This window comes from Priapulus caudatus, unplaced genomic scaffold, assembly GCF_000485595.1.
Source record: "Priapulus caudatus unplaced genomic scaffold, Priapulus_caudatus-5.0.1 Scaffold671, whole genome shotgun sequence".
Taxonomy (NCBI): Eukaryota; Metazoa; Priapulida; class Priapulimorpha; order Priapulimorphida; family Priapulidae; genus Priapulus; species Priapulus caudatus.
In genome coordinates, this window is record NW_014577732.1 from 254,670 (window position 1) to 268,198 (window position 13,529).

The 13,529-nt window shown below is 46.9% G+C and overlaps 1 protein-coding gene and 1 long non-coding RNA gene across 2 annotated transcripts in view; one reads left to right on the forward strand and one right to left on the reverse strand.

Annotated features, from left to right (window-relative positions):
* LOC106812666 (NADH-ubiquinone oxidoreductase 75 kDa subunit, mitochondrial-like) overlaps positions 1-13,529 on the reverse strand; it is a 27,094-nt gene that overhangs the window by 4,850 nt on the left and 8,715 nt on the right. Inside the window, exons 3-4 of the mRNA XM_014816595.1 lie at positions 813-934; positions 144-363 (exon numbers count right to left, since the gene is read on the reverse strand). Of these exons, the coding sequence (XP_014672081.1) occupies positions 144-363; positions 813-934 (342 nt within the window). The remainder of the gene's footprint in view (positions 1-143; positions 364-812; positions 935-13,529) is intronic.
* LOC106812667 overlaps positions 4,412-13,529 on the forward strand; it is a 12,353-nt gene continuing 3,235 nt past the window's right edge. Inside the window, exon 1 of the long non-coding RNA XR_001394365.1 lies at positions 4,412-4,457. This is a non-coding gene — a long non-coding RNA (uncharacterized LOC106812667). The remainder of the gene's footprint in view (positions 4,458-13,529) is intronic.

Here is a 13,529-nt window from a genome sequence, read left to right on the forward strand (position 1 = left end):
GGACGGACGTACGACGGACGACGCCCATGGCAATAGCTCAGCTTGACGATGTCAAGGTGAGCTAAAAATGTAAATTTCTACGTAAATCACAAACGCTCCTCCAGTTATGCATCCGACAGGGGCCTCCAGCTGCCGCCACTCACCAACAATGGCTGCCGTCTCGCCCTCCTTCACCGTCTGCAGCTTCTCGGCGACCTTGAAAAGGCCTTCCTCCCAGTCGCAGGGCTTCAGCGCGCCGCTCTCGTCCTTCATCATCGGCTCGGTGAGACGCTGCCGGGCGAGGCCGTCGTAGGCGAAGCGCGTCTTGTCGGAGATCCACTCCTCGTTAACCTCCTCGTTAACGCGCGGCAGGATCCTCATTACCTGCGGAGGAGGGAATTACGATCAGCAAACACCGCGTGGGAATTATTACTCTCAACCACCTCCACTCTATAGAAAATCTCCGAATAAAACCACCAATTGAATACTCACCATTAGGAATCCACACTAAACAGCTGGCTAATAATACATGAATAATAATAATAATAATGCTAATGCTAATAATAAATAATAATAATGCTAATAATAATAACTGAATAATAATAATAAAAGAACAATAAATGAGCCATGGATTATGTCTGCCCTTACTCCTACTCCTTGCCAACGCGCGTATAGTTACATACTATAGTTTACGGCACATAAGACGCACAGGCATATAAGACGCACCCCTATCTCAACAGGGAATATTTAGGTAAAAAAACCATTTACTAGACTCGCACTGCGTCCTTTAGCGTGAAAGACCCGCATGCACGCTCGTGTCTGTTTGTGCCTACCTCACCAGTACGAGTGTTCACTACGATGTTGCTGCCTATCGCGTCCATCACATCGATGCTCTCCACCCTCCTTAGCTCCCACGGTCGAGCCGTGAACGCGTACGGCTTAGACGTAAGCGCACCTGCAGGCAGACACGAACGCTGTGTGAACGACACGAACGCGGTGTGAACAACACAAACGCGGTGTGAACAACACAAACGCGGTGTGAACAACACAAACGCGGTGTGAATGACACAAGGAGAACCACACGTCAGGGTGAACGACACGAGGAGAACCACACGTCAGGGTGAACAATACGAGGAGAACCACACGTCAGGGTGAACGACACGAGGAGAACCACACGTCAGGGTAAACGACACGAGGAGAACCACACGTCAGGGTGAACAATACGAGGAGAACCACACGTCAGGGTGAACGACACGAGGAGAACCACACGTCAGGGTAAACGACACGAGGAGAACCACACGTCAGGGTGAACGACACGAGAAGAACCACACGTCAGGGTAAACGACACGAGGAGAACCACACGTCAGGGTGAACGACACGAGGAGAACCACACGTCAGGGTGAACGACACGAGAAGAACCACACGTCAGGGTGAACGACACGAGGAGAACCACACGTCAGGGTGAACGACACGAGAAGAACCACATGTCAGGGTTGCTGCAGACACTAGTATGCGTTGCTAACATGGGGCACGAAACACGCATTTAACGTAGTCCCTAGGGTCTACACACAGTTCATGGCTTCAGTGTACTGAAAATCGAGACAACAGCATCCAGCTTTTACTAACGAGGCGAGTAAGAAAAGTGAAGTACGATCGTTGTAAAATTGTCTCTTTCTGCGTAACACTCATCTCTCCATAATCATCGCCCGTCTTTGGCAAGCTAAGTATAATAATATCGAGTCGAACCATTTGCCTTTTAATTAACTACAGAAATCTGTATGCCATTTAATTATCCGAATTAACATGCATCTTAAGACAAGTACAGTATACATGTACTTTATTCAATACATGTATTTGTACTTAAAGGAATAATAGGCCCATTGATTATGCAAAGTTGACGAATGCTACAGTAACTGGCACCTTGTGTAGTTAATAAGTACATTACCTTATAGCCAAACGCGTATTAGTTTGTCCAATATCACTGCTGGTTACTAAGCAATGTCTAATTGAAATCCGCAGTCCAAGAAATCAGTTGACTGACTTGTTTATAGTTTCGAAACCGCATACGGCGAAACGGGTGTGATACAGATTTATAGTGCACCGGACATTTTTGCACGCATGCTCGGCCGTACGCAATGCTAGCGATAGTACAGTACCGTAACTGTATATGTAACAGTAGCTCTGATTGTAATGAACGTGGAATCCACGTACGAATCACGGACGCTTGTGATAATGAAGTAGGCTGTGTTGGGGGCCAACACTGTGGGGGGATCGCGGACTAACCACGGCCACAGACAAAACGTGGAAAGCAGACGGCACTACGCGTATTTACGTATATTAGTCAAACGAATACACCTGTGTCCGAAATTGAAGACATGTGGGTAATGGTTCATTAACACCCACGGTTATTTATTTGTGCCTCAATACCAAGAATACACCCAGAGATACATTCTACTAGCTCATTAGTCGTTATAAGCATCCCGGGACAAACAAAAATTCCCCCTCTGCTCAACCAACGCTCGTAAGCAACATGTGACGTCACCCTAACAACGAATTCGAGGCTATTTTTTGCATTGGCGCGAACAATTTAGCGTTTGGCGCCAGATTACCAGATCTTACGGATTTTCAATTAAGCACATTTGCTTAGGAATTAGCAGTGACTAATTGGACTAACTAATACGGCGACTTTGCTATAAGGTAATGATACTTATTAACTACACAAGGGCAGTTTACGTAGGCATATCGTCCTAACTTTGATATTCACAATGGCGCTATTTTATGACTTGTTAAAGTTACATGCAGAAGCCAAAAGATTGGTAATAAGTAATAATAAACAAGCTGCGGAATAGGCACGAACCGTCCGAGAACCACCGACGCGGGACAAAGCGCTCGATGACGTTTCGGAGAGCTCGCACGCGCAGAAGAGCTTGCTCCACGATAGGCTTCCGATCTGCCAATGTCGTTGCAGCGGCCCGGCGTTCGAGACTCGTCGATGCCGGGGCGACCTCGCTGCCGAACCTCAGCCGCGCCGCGTGCCTGGATGCAGCGAGCTCATGATGCGTCTTCACCGAGGCGCCGATGTTCTTTGTCCTCCTGCACGGCGCGCCTTTCCCGCTGTACTTGATCGTCGTGAAGCGAACCCTTGGTCCGAGCGAAGCCGTCATACGACTGGTCGCTGGAGGTCGCACTCGGCCACCCTGCGTCGCAGAGTGCGGGCAGTCGAGCGGTGGTTGAACGAGCAGGAGACTCGCATGACGCCCTCCGCGAGCCTTCGCTCATGTCGAGTCCGTCCTCACCTTACGCAGCCCTTCATACGGGCATCGCGCATGCGCGCGACCGCTTCGGCGAACGGCTCGGACTTCGACGAGGCACATGCGGCAGTTGCCGGGCAATCGCACAGCCGGTCGTGGTAGCAGAAGCGCGGGATGTCGATGCCAGACCTGTGCTGCCGCTTGGAGGATCGTCGTGCCGGGGTTCACGAGGGCACTTGTTTCCCGTCGATGAAGCAGCTTCGACTTTCTCGGCTCGGGCGCCGCGCCGGTCGTAGACTCGGCGGCGCAAGGCGAGGGCGGCCGCACGTGGCTGGACGCCGCCAGAAGCTGTCTGAATGGTAAGGCGAATCATCTCTGCTCACTCGAGTCGAGTTCACCTAGCTAGCCGTTCCGAACTCCGCACAGGCTGAAATGAAGCACTTTTGGTTGTGTTACGGTGACTCAAGCTTGCTTATGGGGGTGCTTATCACCATAATACTGACATTCCAAAATAATCTCGAGTTATTAGCTACACTATTGATATCAGCTGTGACTATCAACTCCTAGTACTAAACCTAGTAGTGGTAATACTAGTATACATTAATTTTAAATAATAAAACAGCAGTTACCAAGGCATGGCTTAGTGGCAGGTTTATATGGAAGTGTCTAAACAACCCGGATCCGGTTTCGGATCATGCTGAAAACTAACAACCGGCTCTCTTCTGATTGCTAATTATGTCACTTATTTAATTTTATTTTTAAATTATTTTGGTTAATTGTTAATTATTTTAGAATTAGGGATAGGGTTAGGGTTAGGGTTAGTATTAGAGGTTAGGTTGGGGTCTGATATCAAGCTACTTTTCAACGTAGGTCCGAGTAGCTCAAGCGTAGAAGCGTTCGCTTCGTTAAAATATAACGGCAGCTGTGTTCGAACACCATTCTCAACAGTGTTTTATTTTCTCATGCTTTTGTATTCCAGTAGAACGTTCTCTTTTACATGATGTACAGGTACACATTGAATTAGCTAATGCGTAGATAGTTTTGTTGTGACAATAGAGAAGGGTTGGCGTTGTAGACATACGATGTATGAGAAATAGTTAGGGGGCTTGGGTTAGCTTTACGCGGATAGGCTCTACGGATGTTTAGTTGGGAACTCGTGGTATCAGATGGCCAGCATGGGATGTCACATGTTCTCCCGCGTAATAATTTGAACAAGCAGAGAGAGTGGTGTGTGATTGGTTAGGGTAGAGTGGAACTGGGTCGCGTGATGGATGGCGGGTTCATATATTAAAAAGGGACGCGAGAGCATTTGGGGGAGCAGAATTGGAACGAGACAGGACGTGAACGTGAACGCTGACGCGGGATTGTTTGTAAAACAAGTATCTTCTGTTTAGTGAAACACAAATTACTAATAAAACTTCTATGCTATTGATTATTTAATACGTTAAATATAAGATACAACTACTCGACTTTTCTTAGTAGCTCATGTGGTTTTAGTATGCAAATTTATGTCCAGGACCTAAACTCTCAAGGAATTCCACTCGTCTAACTAATTGAAGTCCAGGAACAGTATTTGGTTGGTGACAAAATTTCGCGCGGCACTGACGAGCGAAATATGCGTTTTCTGGCCACGCCGCGTTGTTTGAGCCGAGCAGTACTTACCATTCACGGGATTGTACAATCTACAGAACGGAGTTGAGCCTAAAGGATCTCCCGACGGGCAACTTCAAAATGTGTGCAATGTGGGCCACATTCATGGGGGTCAGTAAATACAGTTTTCCATATCCAAAAGTCAATGGTTTTTGAAGATAAATAAGACAAAAACCGATTTCTGCATGTTACGCCTACAATATTCCTAATTTGTTCCTGTTCTAGTTGTTAACCGTTACTGAGAAACCCGTTACCAAACGACTGGAACCCTTACCTAACCGCTACATCATGCTCAAGCGTTATGATGTTGAGCCGTCAACAGAGTTCAGAGAGATTTGGGAAAGAAGCAAGATCTTACATGCAGACTTGAAGAGTTGTTCCCCACAGAATGGAAAAGAAACGGCCTGTAATGAGAATGTGAGGTACTGGAGCTTGTTTCTGGATGAGCTGTATCCATCCTGAGAGGATGCTTACCCTCTAATTCGGCAAAGGCGATTGGCATCTTTTTTGTTTCAGCTGTGCGGAGTGGCATGCGCTTTGTTCTTCCCCCGGGTTTGGCCGACAAAGCTATACAGCAGAATGGGGTACGCTGGTTACGGCTCTGAAGATTGCCTGGACATACAGAGGAAGTTCCCGGGTATCACATACAGATGCTTTACAGATTGGTGGACTGGGTGATTGTATCCACACTCTCCGACAAGGCAGTGCAGTAATGGATCTTGACCATGGCCTCGAGAAGTTGTTACAATAAAGGCGCCCGGGCGCCAAGGTCGTGGCTGGTAGTAGATGCATTGGGATGACTAGACAAAGAAAAGACACAGCACGTAGGCATTATTGGAATCCTCTAAAGCACGAGAAAGATCTTCATGTTGTCACAGGGCTCAGGCTGCCTTTGGCAATCTGGTGTATACTTGGGAAGACAAGAGATGACAGGTATGAACTAGGCGCACGCTCACTATCCATGAGTTCAATCTTCTCTATTAGTTCGTAGTACGAAGATTGCGCCACTGAGGGGTTGCGGTTTCGGCGAGCCAATGCCCGGCTTCTCGTGGATTAACGCATAAAATCCATCCTTTACTACACACACCCGCGGGTGGCCCGCCGGCCCGCTGGGAATCAGACCTTCGAGAACATCTCTAGCTGAGAGCGACATAGCGCGCGCGGAGGGAGGTAGGACGGATCTCAGGCGCGTTCGACACTCGCTGTGCCCGTTGAAGATTGGTGAGAGAGTTAATCAAGGCAGTTCGTTAACACCAGATTTCAGGATAAGGCGGACAGCACCTAACATGATAAATCCCTACGCAACACGCAAGACTGTTTTCGTGAAACGTAACTTCTAACTCTCACAGGCGGCGGACCGGGCGGTTTCGCGGTTCTCGATCCGCGGGGCGCCCGGCAGGGCGATTGGGCGGCGGCGGGGTCTCTCGTGGGAAAACCACGTTACTCAGAAGGAGCGGTAAAGATTAGGTGGGCGAATCTAGCGACGCATGCGGCTTCTCAGACTGTGACGTGCCAGCATGTGGCGTGCTTGTGCAGTCAGCTTCCTAGCTGTTGCGGCCGATAGAAAACGGCGTCAAAGCTTTCGTAGTGGTAGGCCCATGTATGTGCGTGCCTATTTGACAGACACGTGACTTGCTCCATTGCGCGATAGATAGAGTCAACAAAAGCTTGTTTGAGTGGTCGGTCGTCGTCATCATGGTGGTGTCATCGTCGTCGTCATCGTGGTGGTGGGGTGTGGTCATCGTCGGCGTCATCGTGAGTGGTCGGTTTGTGGTCGCGTCCATCTATCGTTGTGGTGGTGTAGGTGGTGGTGGTGGTGGCGAGTGGCGTCAATCGTTGTGGCGGTGGTGTTTCTGTTTGTCTCTCAGAAGGCCACAAATTTAAAAAAACTTGTTTGCCTCTCAACCCGACCAGGCCTGAAAGTTTGCGGTGGGTAGGTAGGCTTCTTCTCTTTTTTTAGTGTTTTTTTTTATTAGCAAATCAGCATGGTTTGTTACATGGAATGTTTGTTTTGGCTGGTAAATATAATGTATTCTACAGATTTATTATAATTCAGCGATACAATCTTGTAAAAAAAAGGATGGGAAAACGATGACAATAAAAATAATTTTGAGTCGCCTCCTTTTGGAGGGTCCGTCAAGTGACGCAAACAAACAATATTTTATATATAGGCTAGCTATGCATGGAGCGTTGACGGTGAATGGTGTGGTTTGGCCGGTGTTGTATCGTAGTCCGCTATCGCAGAGAGCACGGCTGCAGTGGTGGTGCATTAAAACAATCTGCATTTTTTCCAGTAGTCCGCAGCCTACCACCTTCTCACTCGCACATTTGGCCTCTTCTTTAAGGTTTCACTGACTGAACCGTCGTACGACGTTGGTACTCGAATGAGAGTTATCGCACGGGGGTCAACGGACGAATGCAGCCTTACAGTCGTTTGCCATTGTTCTTATGCCACATGGTGCCACTATGACTATGTGGAATTGCCACCGCTCGTTGCCTAGATCTGATTAGCCTGATAGTAAGTTTTGTCTGGCTAAATATTCTCTCTGCCGTAGGGCTGTGTCAGTGCTTGAAAGCACCATAATCGATATTTGTGTACCTGCCGCTCGTAGACCCTTTTCAACTACCTCTAGTTCGAGACGCAACGCGTCCGTTTCCGCGCGGCGGTGATATCACGCGTGACCTCTCCCACTAAAGTGAAGTTCTGGACTGAACGCGTGTCTGTTTGAACTGATGCGATCCGCCGGGGCGACGTAGTGGTCACGTCGCGTCTCGAGGGCCTGCATGTGGCACAACGTACATGTGCGAGGCATTAACGCTGGTGGTCGCATATGTACGTGGCACGCATAACGAAACGTGGCAGAGGCAGGGGAGGTAAGGAGACGCACGCTTGCCTTGCGGATAGCAGCGAGTCCGTCCCAGCGAAGAAATCGATGGGAAAAAGATGCTGCAGAAACGATTAGGTACATTGACTATGGCTAGAGAAAAGAGGGTACAGCATGCTAGATCTCCTGAAGTATGAATTGACGAGCGCAGCACATCCCAGTTCCTCACCACTGAATGTAAAAGATTGCATCAAATTGAAGAAGCCCGATAAAGCCTCCTTAGCCTAGGGAAACTTCTGTCAGTCAACTCCACAGGAGACAGGAATGTAAAGAGTGACGCTCAATGACAACTAGTGGACTTCATGGGCATTGTGCGTAAACTAGCCTGATGAAAAGATGTGCTTCACACATTCGGGGAATGGCTGAAGAAGTCTTTCCAACAGCATTCTTGCTACCAGGCTCGCGAGTCCACAAGGAATAGACATTATTTTGATGTTATCAAGAAATCATCAATTCAAGCAAATGGAGCGGGCACAGAGAAGTCTTCAGAACAAATCACTATCAGCATTAGGTCTGATAATCAGAAATCCCTGTCGTATCTGATTGTTCTGCGGAGCTCAATGTGAACCAAAGTTTGGTTGCAGGAGTAATGTCTTCAAGTGGATGCTGGCAGAATGTGAGTGCGGACAAGGAGATTTCTTTGAGGAGTATATGGGAGTGAATGCAGGAAATCTGTTTAGCTGCACTGGAAAACACAGAATCGGCAGAGGCTCTCAAAGGCAACCAAGAAAGAAGCCGACGACAGAAATCAATGTTCCATATTAATGATGGGGTTGTGAAAACACGGGGGTTCACATCAGTCTTGGTTGGACGTCACCTGACAGTGACCAGATGTCTTTGTCACCTGCATTTCCCTTCAACAAAAAACGCTGGCAACTAACAAAAACTCTAATGTGAAGGCTTGGTAACCGGAAAAGCAAAGAAAAGCTGTACCAGTCCACTCTTAGGTTGATCAACTGGACAACGGTTTGAGTGTCGTGGTCTCCTAGCTATTCCTTGCTCTCAGGCGGTTGCGACCAGTAACCTAGCAATAGTGGTCCAAAGTTGTTGGCTTGAAATCATGCCATAGGATCTCTCCTACTGGACAGGTTTGGTGTATAAAGAACTGTCCACCGACAGATAACAAGCAAGCTGAAAAGTTTCGTCGTGTCTGGATTAAAGAAGACAGACTGTTGACTTTCAGATGAATATCGATGGGGAGGCAGTACCACCACTCCAACCAAGAACTGGACTTCACCAGCTGTGTGGCTGTTCCATCAACGGCTACGAGAACAGCAATAAAGGCGAGCATATCTGCAGTGTAAGATGTGGTTGCAAGCCCCAACCCTGCAGTCACCAAAAGCAAGATCGCACTCCAGTATGGATTATGAAGCAAGCGGATGTTGGCATAACACAGTGCATAGCTGCCAGTTATCGTGCAGCGCCGCGAACGACCTGGCCCGCCTCCATGGCAAATGCCCAACATCATGTTGAGTATGCCAAAACGTGCACTTGGCAGAGAAAGCAACATAAAATGTGTGAGCGTTTTTTGGGTGTAGTAAGGCAAAAAGTGGTCGAAATCCAAATAAATGTAGTACGTAACAATGCATAAAATCGTTTTTGCTTATTATCTTAAAAACGCATATGACTTTTGATATGAAAATGTATTACTGACCGCGAATTCCCTAATGTGGCCATTGCGCCAACATTTTGAGTGTCGGGACAGACCTCCTAGGTCCAACGGTTCTGTACGATCAGACAGTCACGGTGCCAATGGTAGTACTTCGGCTGCAAAGGGCGTGGCCCAAAGATATTTCGGCCGTCAGTGGGAAATGTGGTCAGCCAAACCAATGATATTGTTCCTGGGACCTTCAAATTAGTGGATTCCTGAAGAGTTAGGTCTGGACATAAATTTGCATACTAAAACCACTGAGCTACTCTAGTATAACGCTCTACAGTATATTTCTTTGTATTTTATTCGTTTCCCTGCATTTATTTGTTCTGTAACTTTTGTTCTATGTTTGGAATGTAAATAAATATTTCTTTATGTGTGGCAATTAAGCATTGTCCCTATTATAATATTTGTCCTGTTTAATAGTGTTATGTTCGGGAAACTGACCAATCAAAGAAGAGGGGTTGTTTGTTTTTAAGAACTCGGAAACCGGGTCCGGTCGTTTAGACACTGCTTTTAGGCATGACAAGTTATAGCTCTAGTAACTATAGCCCGCGTACAGTTGCCGCAGGGCTATAGAGCGTAACATGTTACATGGCAATGTCGAATGAGTTTTATTCTCACAACTTTTAGCTTTATAAATAACTTCTCGGGACTATGCAAACAAGAGCGCAGACGCGTCTGGGCTCATCTGAGGTCTGTGGCTCAACGGCTATAAACGTAACATTTTTTAAGTTTCGCGTCAGTGACACCTTTGTTAGGCCGCAGCTATGCAGATACGGAGTTGCGATACACATCATTTCAGCAACCTTTCTGCATTCTGCATAACTCCCAAATCCCATTGGTTGATACAAACTCGCGTGCCTGAAACTAATGTTTTATAGGTGGGCCTTGGTGAGCCCTAACCCTATTAAAAAGCAAGTGGCCGCAGAGCGACAGCGCTGCATGCTAAGCCGTATATGCGGTGACTCTGTGGTGATGGTGCGGATTCTACGTAAACGCGCTGCTGAGTCCCAAATGTGTTCACATACACGCCGAAAAGTGGAATGCACAGGATGGTATCAGGAACCTTCTGCAAAAAGAATGTTCGTTGGGATCGTTATGAAAGGTTGCCCCGAGAATGGCGGGCGTAAGTTTAAGTGTCTTCAGATAAAGATGGAAGCTCCATGCATATCGTAGTAGCACACTAAACTTTGGCAAAGACAGAAATAGGTTAAGGCACTCATCCATTACCTACGCAAGCCGTACACTGCAAATTGCAATAGAAGCTGCACCGTGTACACGAATTAAGGCAGGCAAAACCTGCCTCTAATCATCATGCACTGGCAGGCATGCCACTGCAGTCGGCAATAGCGTTACATGTAACATACTGAACAGTACAGAATGACATAGAAATTATACGATTTAAAGGAACATACACTTCTTTAACCAAATTTAGCTTTTGAAATTTCACTTGACATTGTAGCCTCATACATCAGGCATGTATAGATCTACTAGGCAAACCCAGCAGTACAAATTCTTTCTACCAGTAACAGTTAAGCAAATCCATGTTTAAATCGCTCTCTTGCGGGTCAAAAGTTATCAGACACTTATCTTTCGGCACGTCAGTGGAAAGCATCATTTCAAGGTTCCTTTCAATAAAGGCCTATAAAAGATGGTAGGTCACCGCTGAAACAAAAAAGTTTTTCAATTAGCTCCGTCCAGACAATGTCGCTCAGAAAAAAATGTCTAAAATCTGCCCTGTGCCCTTGACGACTGTGAGCCTCCAATTTCGCACAGTGGTGGCTTTTCCTAAACATGATGCTATACACCGACTATGCACAAGCCTAGGTCGAGGCCGTTTTAGATTTGTGGGGCCCGGCAATTCTGCGATTTCTCCCTATACTTGAAGTTAAAGGAGTCGAATGTTCCTCCGCTTATTTTACAGACCTCTTGACCTTTGACGCGCTTTGACCCCCCAGCTTCGACATCCCGCGCAACTCGCGTTTTCGGATTACCCCCCTGGTCCGAATATGCGTGACGTCACGTCGACGCGGTTAAGATTTGTGGCCGCAAACTGTTGAACGGGACGTGAACAGGAGGCATGGACGGACGCACGGACCGGACGATCATCGGATTCCTACAAGCTGCATCTGATATGTCAGCATGAGCTAATAAAACACATTCTCTGCCGAGCAAATGTCCTTAAGTTACTATAACACTAAAATTAAACAGCAAACTATCGTCTTAAATATTGACTTGCGATTATTAGCTGCGTCGACGAAGATTGTTTATACAACGTTGTAACGCCGCCATTGTCTCGTTGCGCAAGCTCGCGCGGTTCCGGCGCTGAGGAGCCGGGCACAATGTATTTGCAAGTGAGGGTGGGCAGGTTGCACGGATGTTAAACCGCCATTCTTTCGTCTGCGTCAGCGGGCTAGCAGCAGAGCATCGTGTTTTTATTTGGCATCCGAAGAAGTTATTATAAGCTAAAAGTGTGAGAATAAAAACTCATTCGAACATTGCCGATGTTACGCTCTATAGCCGCTCGGCGGCAACTGTACCGCGGGGCATAAGTGTACTAGAGGCTGATATGGGTCATGTCCGCCCGGGGTACTGCCGGAACGTACCTAGCCTACTCGCACTAACGAGTCCCTAGGGAGTCGCCTACGCCTTCTCCTAACCCGATACCCTAAAACCTAACCGCTAACCTAATCCTAAAACCAATATCAAATAGTGACCTATGGTACGTTCTGGTATTACGCGGACCGTACCCCAGGGTAGCGTTCGCGGCAGTACCCTGGGGGACATAGACGGCCTATGAGTATGAGCGTTACTAGTCGCGTGAGAATTCCTCTGACGCAATGCCCGCACCCGAGCCGATTTTGGTGGATTTGTGTGGGTTAGGTCCGAGCAAGCTTGCCTATGGCAAACGTGGAATTTCCTCCCGATCCGCCGAGGATTTGCTGTTTCATCGCTGCCAAACTCACAATTGGGGGTTGTGTTCTTTTTTTTTTTTTTATTTTTTTTCATTTTTTTTGTTTTTTGTTTTGTAAGAAATCACTCAGAACCCTGACGCACAATAGATCGAGAAACTGGATAAATTATATGCTTGCTCAGCGTTGGTAAGTACACTTATGTACTCTTTTACCTTAAGTCGATTCGATTTGAAAATTTGTGCTAAAGCCAATTTCCCTCCGACATCGCAATCGGGCCCATCCATAGTGCATCAACTTGGCATTGTGGGAAAACAAAGCAGAGTAGCGTAGGTTGCGTGGTTTCCCCAGCAATTGCAGTTGGATGTACGATGGATGGCCGATGCATGTCGGAGGGAAATTGTTAGCAACAAATTTTCAAATCGAAATACGACTAAGGTAAAGAGTACAAGTGTCACTTACCAAACGCCGAGCAAAGCATATAAGTTATCTCAGTTTTCGATATATGTGGCATACCAGATCTTGATTGATAGGCCCCAATTGTGAGGTTTGGAGGGTCGATAGAAACAGCGATCCTGCGCGGGATCGAAGAAAATTCCACGTTTTGGCATAGGCAAGTGCACTGACCTAACGCCACACCAAATCCACGCAAAATCGTCGGTGTGGGCATTGGTCAGAGGAATCTCGGACTAGAGCGTTACTAGAGCTAGACAAGTTATTGTGATTCATGACAATATTAGCTAATCTGTTAGTATTTAATGCATTCCACAAAACATCGGGATGGAAAGCAGTATTTGCGTGACCCAGTAATCTAATCGGCGAGTGAATCGCACCCATAGTCGATACGAAGGCCGAGCAGCTAGCCACATACTAAGTAGCTAGCTAGTACTAGCGTAACTGTCTGTGTGAACATTGCCGGGTAAACACAATCACAATTAGAATTGGAGCAGCAATTCGTATTCAATAACAAACTCATAAATGACAAGGTTAATCAATAGGTACTGCTAATCGTGAAATACAATTATGCTTCTTTGACCAATGTTTACTTCTTTATCGCAGCAGCCGAAGTGACAAGATAAATACCTGACATGTTTCAGATTGAACCTATCACTAAAGCTTCGAAACGGGCACACTTCTCTCAGCAATGGCGGCTTGCGTTGAAAACGAGGCATCAGTTCATTTATCAGTTAGTTACGTC